The sequence below is a fragment of the Carassius gibelio genome, chromosome A1 (assembly GCF_023724105.1).
Source record: "Carassius gibelio isolate Cgi1373 ecotype wild population from Czech Republic chromosome A1, carGib1.2-hapl.c, whole genome shotgun sequence".
Lineage (NCBI taxonomy): Eukaryota > Metazoa > Chordata > Actinopteri > Cypriniformes > Cyprinidae > Carassius > Carassius gibelio.
Genome location: NC_068371.1, coordinates 21589972 through 21606267, shown reverse-complemented (window position 1 = coordinate 21606267; position 16296 = coordinate 21589972). Strand labels below are relative to the sequence as shown.

Here is a 16296-nt window from a genome sequence, read left to right as displayed (position 1 = left end):
TCTGTGGACAGCTTCCTCAAACTCAATCAGTTTAATGCCGGATTCGCACAAAGATTATTCCTGAAAGATGGAGCAGTTCCCTCTTTGTCTGGAGAAGGCGCTGTTTATGGACCACAACCGGTGAGTGTATTTTATTATTTAAGTTTCTGTAACTTATTAAACAAAGGGCAACACTGTTTAGCTTTGTTAACTAGATGTTAGGGCTGTTGCAAAAAAATCGAATGCGATTTTCATGCGCACCTCGTCAGTAAAAACGCTCCTGTGATTAGAAGTACATCTCCAGCATGTGCGTTCTTTGGTTCAGATCAGGATTGCCATGTTTTCAAAACAAATCCTGCCCATTTGCTTCTCAAAACGAGTCCAAAACTAGCCCAATCGTGTTTACAGGAGGGCCGTGTGCACTGAGCTGCTGTCGAATCACAACACAGGAAACGCTGGCACAATCAGAACTCATCACGTGTTTCTGAAGGAGGGACTTTATAGAACAAGGAAGTCATCAGCCCGTTTTTATGACAGTGAAAACAGCGGTATACAGATAGGTGAATTGTGTGAAAAATACAGTTTTTTTTTTTACACGAGAAACATGAACACATATTATATTGCACACTGTAAACACAATCAAAGCTTCAAAAAGCACGAAAAACGGGACCTTTAATAAAACCTAAACTCTTCAACTGCAATTTTTTTTCGGGCAAGTGTTCACGTAGATCTAGATTTCATTTAAAAGAAGCAAGATAGTCGCATCGTTTTGGATAAGTTTTATTCGCAACCAAAACAATGTGAACATTAAGGAGGTCTCAACACACTCATGCAGTGTGTGTTTCACTTATACTCCAAGCAGAAAGTCCAAAGCAGACTACAGTACAGTAGTAATAACTTTTGATGTGCCAGGAAATTCATAATAAATGCATCGCTGTAGCTAAGCTGAATAATAAGCAGAAAAACTGATCGATTGATAACGTGAAGACAATAAACAATCGCTACAATACTGTTTATGGTTTATGTGTGTTTTTCAATTCTTCTCCAGGTACTAAGTATGAATGATACCGTGCTGACTGACATAGCATTTACTACAGAAGTTATAAAATAGATTTTCTTCCTTATTCATTGATAAAAATGGAAAAATTGTTTGTAGAATATATAAAACAATCATAATCATACAATTTTCATAAGGAAAATAAAAAAAAATATTATAGAATACAAATGACTGGTTATTGTACAGCAGTGTATTTTATTTATCAGCCAATTACAATATATATTTTTTGTCAATTAGACAAACATACATAATTAAATATTATTATTATTATTACATTTGACATTTCTGTCCCCCTCACCTCTGAAATGATTGCTGTGTCCCTTTCCTGTGATGTATATGAATATTAACTATATGCTGTGTTATCTTCATTTTAGGGATCAAATATGTTGTATTGGCCGGAGAGAATCTTTGCTACCTGTATCACTTAACTTGCGACACAAATACAGAACCCCGAACCCCGAAAGCTGTACTGAGCCAGGTCGTATCACGCAGTGGAAAAGCGCCATGATGACATTTGGTCCTCACAAGTACTGTCAAAACATGCATAGACACACACACAGTTAGTATTCTCGGGTGTTGGGAGTGTCTCTTTAAAAACATATACACATCAAAGCGTCTGCTTTTCACTTCTCATTTTAATTAATCTCTCACTCGAACACACGAACATCTTCAATCTGTTCAGCTCAGTTTCTTAATACAAATGTGAATTCCATAATCTTTAACCTAGACAAAGGAACAATGGGAGACACTAACCACACAAGCACAAATACACACCTTGTCTGACACTCCTGTCTTTTTTTTCATCCACTCATCCTCTGAAAGCATTTACTGTTTAATTAAGGAGCTCAGAACTGAGCTGTGCAGTTCGTCTGTGTTAATTATGGGAAGTCTGCTGGGAATGTGTATGTGTGTGTGCTGACCAAACAGTTGTAATAACACTCTTGAGGATGATGGTGTGAAAGGATCGGCACAAAAGACTGATAAATGTTTACCTGACTATCAGGCCTCATGGGAGATGGCCACTGACACTGACTGTTTGGTGTGGATACCATTTAAAAAAAAAAAAATTTAAATTGAAATCTTATGCTTATCAAGGCTGCATTTATTGGATCAAAAATATAGTGAAAACACTAATATTGTGAAATATATATCGGTTTTCTATTGTAATGTATTATAAAATTTAATTTATTCCTGTAATGTAAAGATGAATTTTCAGGTGAATCATTACTCAAGACAAGGTCCTTCAGAAATCATTCTAATATACTGATTTGCTATTCAAGAAATATTTCATTTTATTATCAATGCTATTAATTCATTTTGGAAACCATGATATTATTTTCATGATTTTTTTTAAGCATTATTTATTTAGAAGGATTTAAAATTGAATGTGTCCTTGCTGGAAAAGGTATTAAATGTGGTTTATTTTTCTATTTTATTTCTTTTTTAAATTTCACTAACCCCAAACTTTTGAACGGTTAGGTATAAGACTATTAGCTGCCATGCCTTTCTTTAACAGTTGTTCTACAGAAACATGACGAGCCCTAAAAAACAATCAAATGGTTTTCTAGAAATGGACCTAATTTCTCACTCAACATGGCTGTTTGAAAAAAAGGGTGGGGGGGACACACTTCGCATTCTCTGTGCAGTCTATGATGAATGAGGTTATCAGAAAAAGATAAAATGCATTGCATGCTGACCATGAAGTGGGGTAAAAGCGGTGTGTTTCAATACAGGATCTGTACAGTATTCAACTTCAGAGACCACAGCCTTTTCATTTTACTGTGAGGAGATTTACTTGCACTCTAAAAAAATCTGGGGTTATTTTTTTAACCCAAATGCTGGGTTGAGCCTTATGGGTAATTTTTTGGGGTTATTTTTTAAGTGTTTGGGTAGTTTTTGTGTTACCCAGCTCCTGGGTCAAACGTAAAAACCTAGTGTTTGGGTTGTTTTGCAGCTCCTGGGTCAAATGTAACAAACCAATATTTGGGTAGATTTTGTATTACTCAGATCCTGGGTCAGACTTATCCCAGCGGTTGAGTTATTTATCGCAGGTATTTGCTTCTCTTCTGGAGAGAGCAGTTCTTACCGTCAATTGAATTGATGCATTCATCTTTAAATTACAGGTTTGTATAAATTTTATTTTGTCTATAAAATCATTACTGTGCTGAATATCGTTTAATTTTACACAGAGCAACATACAGGCGCGCGGTATGAATCACCTTTAATGAGTGTCGCAGTCTTTTCGAGTGATGGAAAAGCCTGATGCTTTGCATAAAATAAACAATTTTATTCATAAAGATACACAATTCAAATATTCCCTCAGAGCTGTTTACTGTTTGTTTTTGGGCAGGTTATAAAGGCAATTGCAGTATATGTTGGCTACGAGTGAAACGGGGGGGGGGGGGGGGGGGGGGTGGTTTGGAAGAAAGTTGTTTATAAATTTTTTACCTACCCTGCCTTTAACCCAAGATGGGTTTCAGTTCTATATTTACCCAGCCCTTGGGTTAAAAACAACCCAATTTGGGTTGTTGTATACAACGACTTACAGATACATTTCTGTCACTCATACACAGAGGGAGAGAATGGTGTGATACGAGGAAAGAGGGAGATTGAACAGTTTTTTAATGTCCGTTTTGTGTGATAAGGTGTCAATGTTTCTTAAAACATTTTTATTAGATTTAAACTGACTGACAATTTTCAAATAAATGAAAACTTTGTTTTTGTTCTTTGGATTGATAGGGTGATTGGAGAATAGAACAAGTGGAAATGGTATTGTGTAATGACAAATCTGAAGTAGTCTATTTTTTTCATGCTCTTTTTCTGTCTCACATTTTCACTTCATTCCTGTGTCTATTCCTTCTTTTCATTCCTTCTTTTCAGTCCACACACAGAGGAAAGATTGGCATTTGCATATTAAGCATATTAAGATTGGCATTTGTTTCGACTGGAAGGATAGTCTCTCATTAGCACACAACCACACACACACACACACACACAGCTTATAAAAAGTATTCATACTCCTTCATTCTTTTTCACAATTTATGTTGCAGCCTTATGCTAAACAACGTTAAATAACTTTTTTTCCCACATCAATCTACACTCCATACACTATAATGAAAGGAAAAAACAGGGTTGTAACTACTTTACAAATTTATTAGAAAAAAAAAAAAGTATTCATGCGCTTGGACAATTTCCCTCAGGAGAATTCATATTAATTGTAGATGTAACTACACTTTCAGTGGCATTAACCTGTGGCAAATTTATTTGAATGGGTATAAGTTGGAAAGGCATACACCTCTCAATAAAAGGTCTAACAGCTGAAAATGCATATCAGAGTAAAAACCAAGCCCTGAGGTCAAAACTCAATCCTCTCCTTCTCAGTGAAGACACATGAAAACACACTTGGAATTTGCAAAAAAACACCTAAAGAGCTTTCATATTGTGAGAAAATCATGATGTTTGAAGGAAACCAGGCACTACTCGTCACCTACAATCCCATCCCAACAGTAAAGTGTGCAGGTAGGAGCCTCATGCTGTGGGGCTGTTTTTCAGTGGCAGGGACTGAGGGACTCGTCAGAGTAGAAGAAAAGCTCAACACAGCAAAATATAGAGATAGCCTTAATGGAAATCCAGTCCAGAGCATTCAGACCCTAAGACTAAGACTGGGTAGAAGCTTCACCTTCCAACAGGACAATGACCTTAAGCACACAGCAAGAGTGGCTTATATACAACTCTGTGCAAAGTTTGTCCCATCATACCAAAAACACTTGAGACCAGGGCCGTGCAGAGACCTTTGGAGGGGCAGGTGCTCAAAGTATAAAAGGGGCACATGGAACAAGGCTTTAAATGGCGCTGTTCAAAATATCAATACAGCAATATATTGTGAAGCATTCCTTGCAGATTCACGTATCGATATGGATGGTTATGTATTGATACAGCAGCAAATGCTTTGATGCAAAGAAACAATAGAGAAGACAATTTTAAGTTTAAAATAATAATAGCTCTGGGATTAGAAACTGAAATGTCTTAAATTGTCCCAACCTGATGGCTTTTTCTTCTCTGTTTCAGCATTAATCTATTATTTTAACCATCACTACTACTCTTGCACCTAATCAATAAGTCCACCTTAAATATTGATACAAAACATAAAAAAACTGTTCCACTGGAATATAGTGATTAATATTATTATTACTGTTGTAGTTGTTATTGTCTAAAATTGAACACCTTTGCAATGTAAATAAATGACAGGCTACATTTGTTATTCATCTCCTTCACACTGCACTTTGATGTCAGGTATATTATGCATTTTTTATTGACACTGATATTTTTACATTTATTTCCAGAGAGATATTATTGAGTTTACAGGCTAAAGTGGTCTTGCTGTTGAAAGCACTGTTGCTATTGTAGAAAAAATATATATTTGCGTCACATTTAAAATATAATTATATAATTAATTCCTGAATTGTTTTTATTTTTATAATGATAATTCAGTAATGAGAAAACCTGAATAAGCCTAACCAGTGTTGTGATAATTATTTTTAAGGCACTCAACGTGTTAAAAAATAAATGAGTACTGTAATATAATAAAAGTTTAGTCAAATAACATAAAGACCAGACCCTTCGATGCCTGTGAAACTTTTCTTCCTCAAACAGCTAACGTTAGTGTTATTTTTACACTACAGGCTACACACAGCAACATATCCGCATGTTCTCACATCACATCGTTCTTGTAAAATAATAATAAGTATATAAACATCAAAATCACTTCGCTGAGAATGAAACACCACTTACCAGCTGCCACGGTTCTGAAAATGTATTTGAGCAATTAAAAATGCGCGTGCGGCCTGAGGAATTTTTCCGGTCAGGTGAAAGGTCATCATATTGGTCATTTTATTTACGACTAAATTATTATTAATAAATTGTAATAATATTATGATTGGGTGTTGACAAAAGTGTATGTTATTACAAAAAAAAATTCGAGGAAATTTTGCTTTGACAAAAGGGCACTTTTGGGGCAAAGGAGCAGGTGCTCAAGTGAACCGGTTCTTTCGGACAATTCGATCAAATAAACCAGTTGAAAAAAAAAACGGTTCACCGGTTCTTTTGCGCTCGATGTAATTAATGCCCTTAATTCAAGCCTTCAGTTTACCTGCGCTTATAACATAAGCACAGAATCAGTTCAGAATCAATCACCAAAAGAACCAGTTCGTTTCAGACGAGCTGTGAGTCAGTCTGCTTCACACTGAATCACACATGCGCAGTATCATCAGCTCAATGAGCGCTTCAGAACTCCTGACCTGATATTTAGATATACTATTCTTCAATAAATATATTTGTTTGACAGGGAAGCTGTGCGCAAACAGGAATATATATTATTTTTTAAAAACTATGTGTGCACGTGCCTGCTTGAGACTGTAACGGTGTAAAGTACTGTGGAAAGGTTATCACTTATGCAATGTTTTAATTTCAGTTTTTGTCACAAATCTGATTTTTCATTATGGTGTATGAAGTGTAAATTGATGTGGGAAAAAAAGTTGCTGTTTAACATAAGGCTGCAACATAAAGTAAAAAAAAAAAAAAAAAAAAAAAAAGACCCTTTTAACAGAGCCCTTTCAAGTAACAATTTATGTTTAATTAGCTCTAGACTTTGTGGACACTTTCTGGACCTATAAAAAGTTGCAACCCACTTTTTGCAATAGGTCTGTTAAACTTTAGGGGTCCAAAATGTTCTGGTCTCATCAAACCTCTTCTTCCAGATGCTGACTCTCAGAAAACCAAAAACGGCTCTTTCAAATTATTTAGGAAGGGATGTGAGGGAGTTTTTAAGGTGTAAATACTTTGCATTACGTGCACCATCCACACATACACATACGATGTGTTGTATTCATAATCATTGATATCTACACTGAGTACACAAGCCCATTTGCTCATTTCTCAGAAGCTCAGTTTGACATGATGTCATGTTTACAGTAGTTTGTTTCCTCATTACAGAGAGTGTGAAGTCTTGCACAGACACAGGAAAAGATCGACAGCACATAAACAAACATACTTCAGCATGCCACATTCTGTAGATAAGTGTACACATCAGCAGTCTATCTACCATGACTCTTAAGGCTGAGGACAGATGCTGAGCTTGAGAGTGTTAAGAGTGATACTGTAACACTGACTCCCTATGTCTTTAGAGGATTAGGGTCAAACATTCCCCACACTGTGATTGCAACATCACATGACCAAACCAAAGTTATTATAGTTTTGAATTTATTTTAATATCGTTTTCAAATTTGCCATACAATTTGATAGTAATAGTTATTATTAGTTTAATTAATATTGTTATTAGTTTTAGTTTAGTTGGTATTTTGTAAACACATTTTTATTAAGTTTTTATATAGTTTCAGTTTTAATTAAAGTTTAGCAGAAGAAAGACTTTGGCATAATTTAGCCTTAGTGAGGCAAACATCTAGTGACAGAAAATTAACGCATGCTGAGATTGATTAAATGGTAAAAGTGTACAAATATACGCCAAAATGAAGCAGTCAAGCCTTTTTATTAAATAAATCTACATAAGTTGTGCTTAATGTCATATCTAATGATGTGTATAGAGATATTTAATGACAATAAATGTAGCCTAATTTGGTTATGATGGTTAGATTTCTTGTTTCTTATTTAACCATAATAATGAAATTGTAATTGTCGTGACTTGCTCACTTTACTGTGAACCACTGCACATAAATCATATCTGGGACTAATGAAATTCAATAATAATGGCAATTGCATTAAATAGTAAAGGCTTATATTTGAATATGTTCTTTTCATTTATGAATAATTATAAGCATGTGTATGATGTGATTTAGCCTATGCACATTTGTCTGAAAGCCTGGCAGAGTGATCACAAGATGCTAGGCTAAAGTTTTGTATTGTTTACAGAAAGGATGCGCGTTCTCATATTTTTATCTGTTAATTATCATGTTGCGCTGTGTGTCTGTTTTTCTTCAAAGCACCAAATTAGAATGCCTAATTTTGGTTTGATTGCTTGTTTTATATGAGAAAATTTTGCCTACCTGATGTAATAGATTTAAAGCGGGTGCGGTCTGGGTCACAACTCACAATCTTTATTATGTCGAACAGTTCTGGTCTGGTACGGAATTAAATTAGTGCTGCTTTTGGATAACGGGTCGAGTGTGCTGTTAAGTACTGCTGGTGCGCATTTACCAAACAGGACCCATGCAGAACTCTGCTTTAAACTGCTTTGCGTCAGATAACCCCATGTATGCAATGCGCCATATACAGGTAATTCCCTAAACTACCACACAGATAATATATTTTTTTCCAACAAGGAATAATAACGTAATGATTATTTTTGATAATTAATATTTCAGTTACTTTTTCAATAGCCGTTGCTAGTTTTGATTTAAAAAAAAAAATTTGTTAGATGTGACCACATTTATATGTGAAAATGAAAACGGTAATTTATGAATAATGTGAGGTTGCATTAAGTGAAAAATATAGATAATTTATACTACACATGCATTATTACTGTGAATTATCAAAAGCCAGACTCAGAAAAAGTCAGCTCGCAAATGTGGTAGTATTTTGGACAGGTGTTAGACAGTAACAGTAATTTAAAAACACTTTAACTGCCTTTATGTATAATGCACTTTAAAGGGGCCCTGTTATGACCCTTTTCACCAGATGTAAATTAAGTCTCTGATGTCCCCAGTGTATCTTAATTTTAAACTCAAAATACCCCACAAATTTTATAACTTGCTGAAATGGCCACTTTTAGGGTATGAGCCAAAACACGCCGTTATTGTGCTTGTCCCTTTACATGCAAAGTAGCTTGTGCTCCTGCCTCCCTTTTCAGAAGAGGGCGGAGCTTCAAAAGCTCATGCTTCGGCACACAGGCAACAACAAAACAGGACAATATCACGCAATCTGACTTTACTGTACATAGTAAATGCGCGTTTATGAATTAAACTGACAGGGAGCACGGCGTGATAATTATGACATATCTCGTCTCATGGTGCCTTCACGTGCTATTACATTATGAGCTAGACAATTTCAAGCGGTCGACTTCACATTGCTTCCAAATACAATTTTAAACTACCACATTCCTATTTACAATCATTCTTGTAGCACGTGAAGGCAGCATCAGTGAAAACAATTTGAAACACAGTCACAGCTCTGTTTTGCATCTCTTAGCAACATAATTGTATTTTGTTCCGGAATGAAGCATTCGTTAAATGACTGTTCAATCGCAATGACTCCTTTATTAAGAGTGACTTGCTGTTTTAATTTCACATTTAAAGTTTCAAATATTTCAAATATCAGTATTCAACATTTTATGTTTACAATATAAAAATTTGATGAATGTGTAACTGCAGGTTAAAAGCATTCGTGTCCCGCATTAATCGGTGTTTAAATGCATCTAAATGCCACTTCAGATGCAGCTTCTGTGTTTCCTCTGCATTGCAAAGAGGAATTTTGTTGATTGATACTTTAATTTGCTTGATAACAGCCCAAATATTTTAATATGCCTGACTGATTAAAGATAAGAATTTGACAAATATGATAATGCACACTTTTAGAAAAAAAAATGTCTTTAAGGTAAAAATAAAAATCAATTTAAAACTTATTAGAAAAGATTCATTTCTGTCAATGCTGTGAACTGACCACCACACAGAATATCTGTCAGCCGTCCACTTTAGTTATCAATATATTAGCACAGTAACACTCAAATTATTTTTAGCAATACAATTTTTCATTTTCTCTCTTCTTCAGCACTTTCTTTTTCTCGTGGTTGTTAGTGGAAAGCAGTGACTGAGTGAGTGACAGCTAATATTACCCCATCTAAAATATATATAATTATAATGCAATATAATTTGTAGTTGTGATGCTCCTAAATTTCTGATGAGGGGCTCCTTAATTTTTCACCAGTGCTACAAAGTAAAGCAAATTATGAGCTCTGGAATGGATAATTATTACAATGTAATATATATATATATGTGTTTACTATTTTTCATTAGATCAGACAATGTGCTGTAAGATATATCACAAGGCATAATTATACATCATTAATTATTTAATTTCTATACTTACTGCATGAATTATTTTAGCCACATTTATCGTACAGTAAAAAGTTGATTTATGTGAAGTCTGAAGTACTGCGTAACCTCAATTCATTTTACTTATATAACACAAAGTGGATAACAAAAATGCATTACACCATTAAATGTGTCATAATCCATGTCAGACCACCTACATATATGTTTTCAGTGATTCAAATCACGACCCAATCAAAATGTCTCTTGGGTGCATTTATGCCTGGCTTTTTATGTGATTAAGTGTTATTTTATGACAGTAAATGGATATTAAATCCAGGTGTAAATGGGGCAACTGGCCTCTTTTATTCAAGGACACATTTAACCAAAATCCCATTTGACACTGAGGCAACTTAGTTTTTAGTCAGCAGCACCTTCATTTGATTCTGTTGAGTGTCTCTATGTTTGTGTGAGTGTATGTGGGGGTGTGTACATGTGGGTGAGATTATATGTAAGTGCATCTGAGTGTATGTGATGGATAGAGCTGTGAGTGGAAATAAAGCAGGGCTCCAGACTGCGACCAAATGGTCGCATTTTGCGACCAAATTTTGAGAGTGTGCGACTGAATTTTACATCCAGTCGCACATGTGCGACCAGTAGATTTGCACACGCACGCACGCACGCACACACACTTGCACACATACTAATGAGACGCGAGTGTGTGCTCGCGTCTCATTAGTCTGTGAGGCGGCAAATGCGTGTGAGAAGAATAGGGAATGGCCACTGCAAGTGGCTAAAATGTGTGGAGGGGGAGGGGCCTAGAGATAATTGAGCTCGCGTAAACATCTGTGGGAAGGAAACAGAGACAAATATCATCACAACCTGATATGTGCGTGCGTCTGAGCTATGAGCAAGCGAACTATTGATTCGTTCTTCCGACCTGCGGCTAGTGTACCAGTGCCAGAGTCTACAGTGTCACCGTCAGATGATGATTCAGAGTCAGAGGTTGGTGTGGCGAAAAAAAGTCCGCACCAGGGCCGGCCCGCGGCATAGGCAAATGCTAAGGGCGCCACTCATCCATAGGGGCGCCAGAATGAGTGAACTTTTTTTTTTTTTTTTACCTATATTTTTTTATAATAGGAAACTATTTAAAAACCAATAATTCGAAACACTTCCAAATAAAGCAAAAAAAAAAAAAAAGTCTGGCTCTTCAATCTTCCCCCACCCATCGAGTGCTTGAAGTGCGTCAGAAACAGAGCGCGCGCACGATTAGTTGTTGGTAATTTGTTGTGTAGCGTGCCCGACGCCACATCCAATGTAGACAGCACTGTTTTTGTTAACACACAGCTCGTAGAAACGGGCCTGGCGGCTCGCGCCCGTTCTAGACACGGTGAAAGTTTCCTGATTGTGACGCAAGGCCGAATTTACATGACACATTATAAATGATCATAGTCTGCGATAGATACACTGCCAAAAAGAAGAGAAGAGGATAAAGACAGAGGTAAAGAGATGTAGTGAAAGAACAATTTATTGAATAGGAGTAAGATACTATAATTTCATGGCAGTTATTTTTACCTTAAACTTAATGTTAGCAGTTGTTCTGAGTCCCCCGACTGTGATTTTGTACAATCTTGTCAGTTTTAAGACGCATTTTTTATTATCACTTTTTTTTAAATAATGTTTTACTCTACAGTTGTGCAGTTTTGGGGGGATACAGTACAGGCCAAAAGTTTTGAAACATTACTATTTTTTTAAGTTTTTGAAAGAAGTTTCTTCTGCTCATCAAGCCTGCATTTATTTGATCAAAAATACAGAAAAAAATGTAATATTGTGATATATTATTACAATTTAAAATAATTTGTTTTCAATTTATTATACTTTAAATTATCATTTATTTCTGTGATGCAAAGCTGAATTTTCAGCATCATTACTCCATTCTTCAGTGTCACATGTGACATCCAGTCTATCACATGATCCTTTAGAAATCATTCTAATATGATGATTTATTATGAGTGTTGGAAACAGTTCTGCTGTAGTGTGTGTATGTGTGTGTATATATATATATATATATACATGTACATACATACATACACATGGGGCGCCAGGTAAAATCATGCCTAGGGCAGCAAATTGGTCAGGGCCGGCCCTGATCCACACTCACCATTTTCGAGAAGACTGGCTGTAAGAATTCAGATACTGAGGTACTATAAGCATTAGAACTACCTTTCACCAAATACAAAAGCCAGCTCGACCTTCAAAGGAAGAATGGCTTAAAACTTAACGAAACATACAACAACGATACAGCATGCACACAAACTTTTTTCCTATGCACATTTTTTATTCTGAGTGTATGGAATTTTGTTTACTATTTGTACTGTCTTGACAGCGATGGTGCTGTCAGTTTACCTTGTTGTTGCATCTTCAAAAGTGCAGAATAAAATGTGACACTGAATTTGAAACAGCACATTGTAATTTCTGCATCTATTATTAAAGTATTTATTAGTAATACAGTGGAAATTAGTAGATTTGGTTAGCATGTTGATTTACGGTGTGCGCCCCTAAATTTTCTGGTTGTGCCCCTAAAATTTTCAGTTGGGGGCCACTGTGCTCCTAGTGAAAAAAGTTAGTCTGGAGCCCTGTAAAGGCATGAATAGTGTTCAATACTACAAGTATCTAATCTGGAAAATGTATATAATATAAAAATAAAAGGAAGGAGGATTGCCTTCCCACCTCCCATATACACACATACAAATGTAATGTACTGTACATGCGCACACCAGATTTTAAAACTGGACTACTGATTTTAAAAATGGACATACAGCATGATTAGTACACCAATGTGATGGTTGGTCAGAGGGTAGAGGACTGTGTGATTGAGTTCAGACAGGATACTGACAGTCAAACACTTAAATGAAGACATTCGAATTGTCTCTGTCTGATAAGTGATGACCCATAAACAGTAAGACTAAATGACTCCTGTAAATATACAAAGGCAACACATACATTCACACACACCTTGTATTGCATAACAATCTGCTGTTATGCAATATCATTGTAAGGCACTGACAAGAATTCTCAATGGCTGAATGAAAATCCCACAAGATCTGCTGCAGTTCAAGTGTTTACATATCCCTTCGAGCAATCAGGGGCGCAACCACCAAGGCTCCGCACAGGTCCACCACTGTGGCAACAGCATTCAAATGTGCGAATAGCGGTTGGCTTTCTGCCTTTTATAAAGCATCATCGCCAATTCCTCTAAATCTTTCTCAGTCAAACTATTCACTTTGCACGATTTGACTCAGCCCGATACAGAAGATCCTCTCCATCGAAAAGCACTTCTTCAACGAACAGAATCACAAGCTGATACTGTGAACTCAACCTTCAACAGCAACAGAAAAATATTGTGTCTCCACTGTATGCAACTGTTGTTGCGTCATGCTGCAACAGCTAAAAGCTGTCTATGCTGTACATGACAAAGTGATCGATGCAAATCCATCTGTCCTGTGTCCGTAGTAGTGCAAGCGCTTAGAGTATGTCAGAAATAGAATGGGCCGTCAGCTTAATGTCGAGATTTGTCGCGTTGCACCCACTGATCTATAAATATAGAACTGGATTGCTCATGATGCCGCCATATTGGTAATCCCTAGTGTGCGTAAACGTTCTATTGAATTAATAGGAAATTGTATGATTTTAATGAGAAAAGATCACCGGTCACACTTTATTTTAGGGTCCAATTATCACTATTAACTAACCATTAACTATGACTTTTGCCTCAATTAACGCCTTATTTGCTGCTTATTAATAGTTTATAAGGTAGTAGTTAAATTAGGCTGCAATCAGCTGATGCCTCTGCTGTCAAATAGCTCCAATCACTACCATTCTCCAATTAGACATGGGACATACATACGTGGCACCACTGCTTGGTAAGTATGCTCAAATGGCTTGCAACCCTCCCTCCCTCCCCATTATAAGCATGAACATATTACCATGCACCTTCTGGTTGTCGTCTCTTTGTTTCAGATCTCTAAAGCTTTCAAGTTCTGGTTGGCATGGACCTCACTGCCGAGAGACACTCATCCTCATAACCAAGCTACAGGACAGACGTCCCACTGCTACATCTATACGATTACCACTGTTTGCTTTTAAAGACATTAATAAGAGTCTTAATTGTCATGTTTTTCAAAGCTGATGGTTCCGGTCGGGTTAATGTTTAAGTTCTTGTAAGTTCAATTAATTCGAGAGCAAGAACCCCAATAAGGAACCATATTGCCAAAGATAAACTGTGTTCAATAACTCATGTAACTTGCCAAAGTGGTCCTGTCTGAAATACGTTTATGTTTAATAATTCCTGAATAATTAAGTTTATAAAGAAATATATTATATTTTGTGTTGGATCAGTTAGCTACGTGTGTTGGCAGTGTGTAGCAGACACATCCACCCACCTAAAAGGTTTAAATATATCTCTTATCCTGCCCATCAAAAGGAAACATCAATCAAAGTAGACATTAATGTAAATACACATAACATAAAAACTAATCCCATTTGACTGATTTGCTTCAAATCGGTTGATTTTAGGTCAATGTTTTAGCTGTGACTCAATGGTGTGCTCTGCCGGTAGGGATTAGTAAAATGGTGGATCGAACACTACCGGTGGCTTCACTGCCAGTTGGCAGTTTAGAATGCAATGAGCGATCCAGTCATACAGTATATAGAACAGTGGTTGCACCGCATACAATTGAGATGGGTTTTACTGTCTTTAGTCGCATCGTGTTGCGCTCAAGTCCAGTGTAGATATGGTTAAAGTGAAACAACTGTATGCGTGACCAAAATTTGAGAACCACACTGCCTTGCAAATTTTTGCAAGGTTTAGCTTTTTCATATTTTGGAAAGTAAAATATGTCTATGTAGTCTTGGTTCTCAGTATCATGTACTGCCTCCCTGAGTATCCATGAGTGCTTCCAGCCTTTTGTAATAAGGTAGTCCTTCAGTTACCCTTTAAGATGGATCTCAACATCACTGAGCCAATGTGGGGATGAACTCAACTAGCATGCAAGAACTTAAAGTACCTGGGGGCTTTTAAAAAAAAAAAAAACATGCCACAAATTTAATGTTCTGGACAAACCAGGGGCTTACGCACTGCTATCAGAAAAGGCTGCAAGCAGTTACTGACGCTTGCGGTGTCAATTCTAGACATTAATAACCAGGGTATTTACAGCTATGTACTGAACATGATAATGAGTTTGAATTAAGTTTTTTTTTTTTTTGTCTTGTGGGATACAATATCATTCAAAAGTTTGGGGTCTGTAAGATTGTCCTTTATTTGTAAGAATAGAATAAGATTTTAATACTTTTATTTGCCAATAATTTTGGCATTTCTATTTCAAATAAACTAAAACGTTTTCACAAAACAAAAACATGAAGTGGCAGGTTATAAAATTGGTAATAAGAAATTATGAGAAAACAGTTATTTTAAACTGTAATATTTCACAATATTACTGTATTCTTATCAACAACAACCACAAAAAAATAGCAAAATTCCAATTTTATTGGACATAAGAGACTTCTTTCAAAAACATTACAAAATCTTACCAACCTCAAACTTTTGAACTATGGTGTATATATCAAACAGCTTTACCATAACTAAAATAACATTTTTATGACAATATTAAATGCTATTTAATAAACAGATTCTGAAAGTGGCCTGTCAACTTTTGAGTAATGAGAGAATGGAAAGAAAAGTCATCCATACCCTAGATGGTCCTCTGTAGAGAGTGCGGAAATGATCCCAGGCCTGTGTCTGCTGGGCATCCAGAGTGGCTTCAGTCAACATCTGGAGAGAGGAAAACACACCAACATAACAGCTCAACACACTCACAGAACCACAACACTCCTGACTCATCCTCCAGCTAAACCACTTTAGAATTCCCAGAGATAATCCTAAAGACAATTAAATTTAACATTTCGGTGAAAATACACTAACAACATATATAAAAACATTAGAATGTGAAGGGGCAAATCCTGCTGCCAGATATGGACTTGATAAATAGCAAACTGCACAACCCTTCAAGAATCAGAAGGGTGTTAATTGCATCCAATGTGACATTTTCATAGACTAGCCTAGGATGTGGTAAAGAAAGGTGATTAAATCCTGACGGATGTGACATTTAAAAAAAAAAAAAAAAAAACGACATCAACAGAAATATCAAGCAGGAAGAAAATTAG

At 36.1% G+C, this 16296-nt stretch overlaps 1 protein-coding gene across 1 annotated transcript in view; it reads right to left on the bottom strand.

The window, feature by feature from the left end:
- LOC128015571 (vacuolar protein sorting-associated protein 8 homolog) overlaps positions 1-16296 on the bottom strand; it is a 116880-nt gene that overhangs the window by 6182 nt on the left and 94402 nt on the right. Inside the window, exon 44 of the mRNA XM_052599493.1 lies at positions 15824-15904. Within this exon, the coding sequence (XP_052455453.1) occupies positions 15824-15904 (81 nt within the window). The remainder of the gene's footprint in view (positions 1-15823; positions 15905-16296) is intronic.